The sequence below is a fragment of the Gekko japonicus genome, unplaced genomic scaffold, assembly GCF_001447785.1.
Source record: "Gekko japonicus isolate JY-2015 unplaced genomic scaffold, Gekko_japonicus_V1.1 scaffold1138, whole genome shotgun sequence".
NCBI classification, from domain to species: domain Eukaryota; kingdom Metazoa; phylum Chordata; class Lepidosauria; order Squamata; family Gekkonidae; genus Gekko; species Gekko japonicus.
In genome coordinates, this window is record NW_015170923.1 from 74,727 (window position 1) to 84,401 (window position 9,675).

The window sequence follows — 9,675 nt, forward strand, 5'->3', positions numbered from 1 at the left end:
TAACATCGCCAGCTACACAGCTCTCTAGTACAGGTGACCATGCTGCCAGGTGGAAAGCGGGGAGACATCTGGATCCACGGAAGAGCTACCAGGCATGTGGCAGGAGAGATGCACCCCAAGTCCTTAGTCATACGGATGATTATGCAAGGACACGGTGGGCCACCCCACCCCCGCGTTCCCCCCCCCACGCCACTGTGCCACCCCAGGAATCACCGTCTTCTCTCTCTTTTTGGAGCAGCACCGGAGAGACCCACAAGATCTCCGGACGATAAGCTTCTGGCAAGGGTCAGAGCTCCCTTGGCCAGAGACCCCAGAGGCAGAGGCTCCGCCAGGGCCCTCCTGCTGCTCCGGGGGGGGGGATTCTCTGAGCAGGCGGGGCTGCTGTGAACCTGTGTCACCTCCCTCGAGGAGTCAGGGCACACCCTTGTCCTCCTGTGCACATGACGGTGATGACCTTTCCTGGGCGGGGTGCCCAGAAACTGCCTGGCTGCCGCTGAAGGGCATGGCGGTGAGGCTGGCTCCTGGCCCCCCGGGGAGCAAGAGCGGTGGTTGTCCTCACAGGCCGGAGAGGCGCTGAGTGGAGGAGAAGCTTTTTCCCTGGAGGCTCTGGAGGGCAGCGCCCACCACCTTGCTCCTGGCGTCCCGCGGAGGGAGGCTCTCCCGGCAAGGAAGCACAAAGCAGAGTGGAGTTTCTGGTCCGTCCGGTTCCTGAGGTGATTGCACCTGCCGTGGCCCCGCATCCGGGAGCGAGCAGACCTGCCTGGCACGACAGAGTCTCTTCCACGGCCAGCAAGACGGGCCGCCAGCCCTTGGGGGGGGGGGGGGAGGAGGAAGCTCCCTGCCACTCACTGTGAGCTCTGTGTGCGTGGGGGGAGGGGGCTGCAGTGACCCCTCAGCACTGGGCCAGTGAAGAGGCCATGGAAGCGGGGCTGTGGCCGGTAAGTCCCTGAAGTGATGCTGAATTATGAAGAATGAGGGTGGGTGGGTGGGTGTGGTTGACGAATCAATTTGGGTGGGAAGCGGCCTTTGCCCCAGAAGTTCAGATGGTGTGTGTGTGTGTGAGAGCCTGGCCCTGGGAGCCAAAGGCAGGAAGAGGCACCGGGGCCCTGGAGCTGGCCAGCCGCTGGCGCCTGTTTGAAGGGCTGTTCTTGGGAAGTCAAGGCTGGGTGAAAGAAGCCTTCCTCGGGAGAGTCAGGAGTCTGCCCAAGACTCCCAGGGGCCTGGTGGCGCAGCGGGGTGTGTGTGTGTCCCATCGAGGGTAAGTCTGCCCACTTCAGGGCCCTTCCCTGGGGGAGGCCAGCGGTCTGCCAGGGGGCATCCTGGACCTGCAGAGGTGCCACAGCAGAGGAACCCCCTCCCCGAGTTTAACCGCAAATGGCCTGCCTTCCCCACTGCCCGCTGCCTCTCCTCTTGCCGGGGGTGGGGTGGGGTGGGGAGCAACTCTGACCTCCAGGGGAAGTGGCCAGCCCAGGAGGCCAAAGTGCTGCCCGCACGCTGGGTCATCCTCTCCTTCCGCAATAAGCAGGGCTGTCCTGGCTTCACCCGGTCCCGAGTACTGGGACTCTCGGGTCAGGCCCGGAACACTCTGTAGGGGGGCTGGGGCTGCCAGCTTGGACACCGAAAGCAGAGCAGCGGCAGGGCCTGGGCAGGCGTGCTGCATCGGACTGTCTGCACCGCCACACGCGTGACACCTGCGATCGATCGAGGAGACCCTCGGGGAGGGGGTTCCTCCCCCAACTCCCCCCTCCTGCCAGTGAGGTGGAAGAGGGGCCAGATCCAGATAACTCCTCCTCGTCCTCTCACTACTACTCTGACCATGGGGACCCCCACACACACATGTGTGGGAAGCCACTGTGTTGTGGTGCAGGTGTGTTTGTGCACTAGTGCACACACTTGCATCCACGTGCCGACACCACACACCGCTTGGTGGCTGGAGTTAGGCCCTTCTTGAGCTAGGATTTTTTTGGGGGGGGGGGGCGGCGCACCCCGTATCTTTTAAGGGAGGGAGGGAGGGAGACATTTGCAGTCTATTATTTTATTCTATTCTGGTTTTAATTGTCTTTTAACTATTGTTGTAAGCTGCCTTGAACCACAAGGATAGGTGGGGTATAAATGGTTTAACAAATTACATTCTAAAAAATACCTTTGCCCAACTGGTCCCCTCATCCCAGGCACAGAAGGACTGAGAGAGCGTGGCATCTCTCCCTCTGGAGGCCAAGCCGAGGTCTGGGGAGGCCCAGGAGGTGGGCCCCAGGAAGGCCTGGATGTTTCACGGGCAGCCTGACTGGGGTCTTTGCTAACTGGATTCTTCCGGAGCTTCCGCAGAGCTTCCTTGCCTGTTTCTTCCTGTGCTGGTGTTCTAGGTGGCTTACCGGATGTTTCTCAAACCTCCTTTGTGTTCTCCTGTGCTATACTGGTTCAAAGGTGTATTTTGACTCCTTTCTGGAAGGCCTGCTTGGTGTGAAAGGGTTCCACCCACTACAGCACCTCTTTGCGTGGAGAAGGAGTTGGCTGGGTCTGGTTTTTAAAAAGAGAGCCTTGCTGCTGGTGAGGGTGGCCCAAGACCCGGCATTTCCCTGGTGGGCAGGCCTGTGAGGAGCTCCTCTTCAGCAGCTGGTGGCAGCACTGAGGCCTTTGGGGAGGAGCCATGGGCCCCACCAGAGCTCTGGACAAGCGGATTTTTCATTAAAAGTTGCTGTGACGGGGTGGGGGGTGGGGTGGTGGTGTTGCATTTCCCCAGGTGGCACGGTCTCTGTCTGCAGGCCACAGAAAGCGGCCATCCACTTCCTGGGGCAATCCAGGGCTGCCTGACAGACTTGGGCTATTTGCCCCGGCCTGAGCTTCCCTGAAGAGCCAGGGGGGCTCCCTTCTTCAGTGCAGCAAACAGCCGCCGGCGGGGGTGCCTTTGATCAGCATGACTCCCCCGAGGAAAGGGCTCCGCTCCTTTCACCATTGGGCACCCAAAGACCAGGGAACCACAGAGCCGGAGAGCTGTAAGGAAGGAGGTTGTCTAGGCCAGGGCTGGGCCCTCTGGTCCAACCTCCTGCTCCAAAGCTAGAGCCAGGCGGAAAGGCAGGGTCCACAGGAGGGCTCCTTTTCTCAGCTCAAACCTCTCCTCCCCTCAGGTCTGCCTACTGGAGCGGGGGCGGCAGAGCCCCAGTCATGGCCCTCTTCCCTGGGGCAGCCCTTCAGGGACGGGGACTGGGCCCCACCCCTCCGCTTTCTGCTCCCCAGCCTCAGCATCTCCCAGTCCTTCGGGCCCTCCTCCTCCTCCTCGTGGGGCTTGTTCCCCAGAGATCCCTGACCGCCTCTAGGGTGCTTTTCTGCTCTGTCATCTGCATCCTTCTTAGAGGGCCACGGCCAGAACCGGACCGTGGGCTTCAGCTGAGATCCCACGGGGCGTGCTGTGGAACTAGGACTTCTCAGGAGCAGCATACCACACCCCTTCTCTATTACCATGTAACTGTTAGTGCAGATTAGGACTGCTACGGCCTTTTTTTGCAGCTGCATCACACTGCTGGGTCACATCCAAGGTGTGACTGACGGCAACCCCAAGAGCCTGCTCACGTGCCCGGCTTTTCAAGGCAGATGTCCCCCCCGCCCCACACCTATGCATTTCACTCTTTTTGCCTAAATGCAGAACTTTGCATTTGTCTCTATCTGTTGAATTTCATTTTAAGCACATAAGAAAAGTCCTGCTGGATCCGACCAGTGAGGGCCCATCCGGTTCAGCGTCCCGTCTCACACAACAGCCAACCAGTGGCCCTGGAGGGTCAACAGCAAGGCATAAAGGCCAAGAGCTTCCCTTGCTCTCCTCCACCTGGCTAGCAATTAACCCATCGATGAACTCATCTTCCACGAATTAAGAACCGGAAAGGTTAAATGGATACAAATTAGGGGGCCCAATGTTAAAAGTCAATAAATGTACAACACAAATATTACAAATTATCAAAATACATGTATTTATTACAAATTAGTTTAAAAACAATTCTAGGCCCCAATATAGCCTCAATTGAAATTACAAATCATATATCTCACATCTGGTACTTTGCACCACACACTAATTGTCACACTGGCTCCATATTCGCTTTTGGAAATGGATTTTCTGGACCAAATCGGGAGGGTACACAACTGAAATACCATTTTGGTTATATGTACCTGACTTGGACACAAGGTGATACCACATGAGACTTATATATTACACCTTTGCCTTGCATCACTGCTATTTGCCAAACACAATTTCCACTTGGTCCTATATGGATTAATAGTAGTATTGCAATAGTTGAGTCTATATGTAACATTTATGCTTGACCACTGAGTTAAGAAGAAGAAGAAGAAGAGATTGGATTTATACCCCACCCTTTACTTGGAGTCTCAGAGCGGCTTACAAACTCCTTTCCCTTCCCCTCCCCACAACAGACACCCTGTGAGGTGGGTGGGGCTGAGAGAACTCTGACACAAACTGCTCTTTTTCAAGGACAGCTGTGCCAGAGCTTGTGACTGACCCAAGGTCACATCGGCAGGTGCAAGTGGAGGAGTGGGGAATCAAACCCGGTTCTCCCAGATTAGAGTCCGCACACTTAACCACTACACCAAACTGGCTCTCCAAGAGTCCAGTCTGCTCTGATGGACTCAGTACCAATGAAAGAGAGCTTCCTCTTGGATCCCCTGAGTTTTATCACCTCTCTTTTCCCCACCCACTGACCAGGTCAGGCTGGGTCAGAGAAGCTTTTCCTAGAGATACTTCAGGAATTCCTTCCTGAAGTCTCTCAAGTATTTAACACTTCCAAGTCTCTGTTCCCTGCTTGAACAGGGGCAGGGGAGAGCTTGACCTTGTCTAGACCTCTTAGCATTTGTATGAAGGTGGGCTAAGTCTGGAAAGCAGTTGAACTGATTTCCTCCATTCTTGCCTGTTCTCTGCCCAGAGAGGGGGGGGGGGACTTTTAAAATTTAAAGTGAAGGTTTTGCTCATTTCAAACCTCCAAAGAAAAAATGCATTTCTTTACACGGTCTTAACCCCCTTTTAAAGCAATCTATGCTAATAGCCGACACGGGCAGTGAATTCCACAATATAATTACTCACTGAGTAAGAAGGTATTTCCTTTTGTCCTTCCGGAATATATTGCCCATCAACTGCATAGGATGCCCTTGAGACCTGGGACAGGGTGAAAATGTTATTCCTACCAACTTTCTCTACCCCATGCATAATTTTATAAACCTCTATCGTCTCCCCCCATCATCTTTTTTCTAAACGGAAAAGTCCCAGAATCTCCATCCTTTCCTCATAGGGAAGGTGCTCCAACCCTCTGATCCTCTTGGTTGCCCCTCCTCTTCTCTGCCCTTTCCCCCAGCTCTGCGATGGCCATTTCATGTTACGGCCACCAGAACTGCACACAGTGTTCCAAGCAGGGCTACGCCATAACTTTATATAAGGCATTATATTATTGGTCATTTTATTTTCAGTCCTTTCCCTAAAAATCCCCAGAGTGGAGTTTGGCTTTTAGCAGCTTCTGCATACTAAGCCAACATTTTCAAGACCTCTTTCTCTCACTGTCTCTGCCAGTTCAGGTGCCATCAGGATCTACTTATAATCAGGCTTTTGTTAGTTTCAGTCCAGCTTTCTTCCTTACCAGGGTCATTTTGCACCAAGCATTTGGGGGTGGGTCTCTGTGTCTCAATGGCAGAGCCTCTGCTTGGCCTGCAGAAGGTCACAGGTTCAGTCCCTGGCAGGCAGCATCGCCAGTGTTAACGGCACTCGGTAGCAGATGAAGTAAAGGGCCTGGACTCAGAACCCTGAAGAGCCCCTGACAGTTAGAGTAGACAATACTGACCTTGGTGGACCAAGGGTCTGATTCACAGCAAGGCCGCTTCCTGTGTTCAAGCATGGTCTTATCTAGTCCACATCCTAATTCTCACAGTAGCCAACTGTAGGCTTCTGGGCATGAGGACAAAAATCCACCCTCCTTGTTGTTGACCCACCCCCACCCCCACCCGACGGCATTCCAAGAACGACGACTGCCCCTGAGCATGGAGGTTCCATTCACCCATCAGAATTAACAGCAGCCAAATCCTCAGAGGTCTGTTCTCCACCGATCTCTCGCATCCTCTTTTAGAGACCGATTCAAATCCAGCAGCACCTTAGAGACCAGCCAGCTTCGGGGCAGGGATGGAGGGGGATGACCTTCTGAGAGACACACCCCCCCCCCCGGCCCCATTCGTCAGGCCTATTTCCGGGTGCTCCTGGGCTCAAATACAGCGGCTCTCCATCAGAGCGACCCTCTGAAACCACCTGTCGGAGAGGCAGCCCAGTCACTCTCCCCAGACGTGGGGGTGGGGGTGATGGGTTCCACAAGCGACTTATGCTCTGTGTGTGAAGAAGGACTTCCTGTTGCCTGTCCTGGATTCTTCCGTCCATCACTTTCATTTGGTGCTGGCAAAAGGTCACACTTTAGGGAAGGAGGACAAAGTCCTCCCACCCACTATTCCGTGGATCTCCGTCGTGTTCGCACCCCTTTTTTTGTAAAGGGAAAAGCCCCAAACTCTGTAGCTTTTCCTCTTGGTTGCTTTTGTTTCCTCCTCAGCACCTTTCCTTTTTGGGGCCACTGGAACTGTTTGGACACAGTATTCCAAGTCCTCCTCCAGCACCATTGCGCCAATCCAGTGTGGTACTTTGATGCAAGAATAACATGGTTGGGAAATCTCCCACGTCACTCAGCCTCTGGATTGCGCTCTTCCCCCGCTCCCTTCCTCCCCCTCTCGTTTCCACACCTTAGCCAGGAATCTGAAACAGCTTCCCAAGGCAGGCAGGCGCTCAGGTGAACTCTGGCACCAACTGGCATGCACAGGATGGAATTCTGCTCTGCTGCCTTCCTACGGCAGAGAAGTGAGTCAGCAACGGCCACCCGAGATGCTCAGCGGCCTTCCACGGCCCAGGGAGACCCTCCTGTGTCCGGCAAGGCCGGGGCCTGGCCCCCAAGGCCTCCTCCTGGTGGGGCGGCTGGGCACTGCGGACTGCACCAGTGAGGGCATGTGCAGGAGAGCTGGGGGGGGGCACCAGAGGGCTCACGGCTCCTTGCCCTCCGTCCGAAGCCCCTCCCCCAGTTCGTCCTCTGGCAGCTGGCCTCCAGGCCGCAGGACCCCTCCTTTGGCACTTCTGATGGGAGGCACCTCCGCCCGGCTGGGCATCTCCAGGGCTCGGCTGGAGTGGGGCACCCAGCGCCACTCGGTTTCTCAAGCAGGGGGCTGGCGACGGGGTCACGCGTGGATGGGGAACCAGGCAGCCTTACTGAAGGGAGCCCCCCGAAAGCAGTTTAGTGACACACACCCCCCCGAGGGCTACCCATGACCAGGCAGGCTGGGCCTTGCCGACATGCACTGCGCCCTTCCCCTCTCTCCCTCGAGCAGCCTGGGTGCTTCAGGGGCCAAGCACTCTGCACGTGTGTCTGTCCCCCTGGGCCTTCCTCAGTGCTCTCGGTCAGGCCTTTCTGGCTGGCTGGCTGCTGCTGGTGTCTTCAGAGAGCGCGCCAGCCTCCTGGAGTAGCAGAGAAGAGCCAGAGAGTCCGGGAGCACCTGAAAGACTCAGGGGAGGAGCTTTCCCGGGTCACGGCTCAACTTCTTCGGTATCCAAACGAGGGAGCCGTGACTCACGGAAGCTCCTCCCCCACCACATGTTTTGGGAGTCTCTCTCTCAGGCGCTCCTGCCACGGACAGACCAGCACAGCCGCCACTGTGAGCCTTCCTGAGCCCTGGCCTTCTTTCTCCACAGGGAAGCCCTCCCTCCCGGCACTGTGACCTGCACCCCGGCCTCCACATCCCACCAGCCTTCCAACCAAGACCCTCCTTGGAGGCCGTCCAAGGAGTCGCCTTCAGGCCGCACGCTCCAGATTCCGGACGGGATCCTCCGCCTTCGGTGGCTCGTGGGACCTCAAGTAAGGCCTGGCGGAGGTGGACTTGGGCCACTGCCGAGGATGACCTGCGGGGCGGAGTAGACCAGGCCCCCTCCGCCGGGGGCTGGAGTAACCAGAAAGCATCCCTGTCTCCCAGGGGGCTTTGAGGCTCAGGATTCAGGCCCTTCCTCCTCCTCCTCCCCCCAGAGCCCTTTGCTGAGCTGTGAGACCCGACCTCAGGGCCCCAGTCCATGGCCCCGTTTAGAGTGCTGTGGGGCGCAGGTGTGCGGAGCGGCAGTGAAGGCTGGCCTCCTGACTGCTGCCTCTTGGAGTCCCCCCCCCCCCCCCTGGCCCTTGTCCGGCAGGGGCACCCCCCACCGTCTGCCACCCAGCCCCTCTCCAGTGACCCCCCCTCTTCTGCTTCCTCCCCCCCCCCAGCGGCCTCCTCAGCCACCACCTTCAAGGCGTCTTGGGGGATGGGCCAAAAGAGAGTGGCCCTGATCCTCTGCCTCCTGGTCCTCATCGTCCTGATCTTGGCCCTCATCCTGCTGTGTAAGTTTCTCGGTCGGCTTCTTCCTTGCAGGCAAGCTGAGCATCGTGGGGGTGGCGGGGGGGGGGATCTGGTTCCTGGTTCTCCCCCTTGGATCTGCTGGCCCTGCGCCTGGGACTTCACACAGACACCCACACACGCACCCCCCGTGCCGCCACGAAGCCCCTTCATGTGCCTGCGTGTGGGGCAAGGAGCAGCCCCCTGCCTCCCCTTTCTCAGGGGCTCCGCCAGCCTGGAAAGCCCCTGAAAGCCAGAATGAGGACATGTACAAAGGCTTCATCTGCCGTAGGCGCACACAGAGAAGCACACAAGAAAACCTCATGGGGCGGAAACGACAGAATACAGGAATCCAAAGCACCACGAGCACAGGCGGCTTTCTGGGAGGGCCCCGCTGAGGGCTGCTGGCCTCCGTGCCCAACAAGCGCAGTCAGCCAGCCAGCCAGCCAGCAGCTGAGAGCAAATGCTAGGGGGAAACAGGGGGGGGGGACGACAGAAGGGTGGCTCCCGGGGGAGGCTGAGTACCTTCCTGAAAATTTCGGCGGGGGCTCACGCCCCGCCGCCCCCACGAAGATTACGCCTATGGCCGCGCGGGGCCAGTTCTCTTCGCTGGATGCCAAGATCCACCCAGAGGAGGGCTGAGGCAGGAAAGCCTCTGCGGGAAGCGTCTCCGGGCCTGTGTAGCCAAGCAAAGTACTCTGCCCGCATCTTTTGATCCGGGTGTTTTAGGCGAGACAGCGGGGGACCCTTTTCTTTGGCGGGCCCCGCGGCTTCCGAAGCTTGCCTGCCTGCCTGCCCCCTGGCGGCCACTGCAAAGCCCGCCGCTGTCGACTCTGGAGGGGGCGCGCCTGCCCCGGCGGCGTCTTCCCCCGGGCAGTCCGGGAGCCTCTGCCTGGAGGTTTCCCGGGGAGTCCCCGTCCGGCGTTGCCAGAGACCTCTCCCCGCCCCCCGCCTCCGGCTTCTCACGGCGCCCCTCTAACTGCTCTCCACCCCACCCCCGCCCCCGCAGTCTTGTTCTGGAGGTCGAGCACGGGCATCGTGTACAAGGAGCCGGAGGAGAGCTGCAGGGGCCAGGCGGTGCGCTGCGACGGCATCGACGACTGTTCCCAGCGGAGCGACGAACTGGACTGCGGTAGGGGCGGCCGGCGGGGGGCAAGAGTGTGTGCCTGTCTGGGGGGGCGGCGGCGGCTAGAGACCTCGGGCCAGGCTGCAGCAGGGCCCCGCCCCTCCCCCTCCCGCTCC

At 58.3% G+C, this 9,675-nt stretch overlaps 1 protein-coding gene across 1 annotated transcript in view; it reads left to right on the forward strand.

Moving 5' to 3' along the window:
• The first annotated feature begins 479 nt into the window (after positions 1 to 479).
• Positions 480 to 9,675, forward strand: part of TMPRSS13 (transmembrane protease, serine 13) — a 24,165-nt gene continuing 14,969 nt past the window's right edge. The window contains exons 1-4 of the mRNA XM_015418774.1: positions 480 to 938; positions 7,766 to 7,928; positions 8,325 to 8,438; positions 9,443 to 9,565. Of these exons, the coding sequence (XP_015274260.1) occupies positions 918 to 938; positions 7,766 to 7,928; positions 8,325 to 8,438; positions 9,443 to 9,565 (421 nt within the window). The 5' untranslated portion in view covers positions 480 to 917. The remainder of the gene's footprint in view (positions 939 to 7,765; positions 7,929 to 8,324; positions 8,439 to 9,442; positions 9,566 to 9,675) is intronic.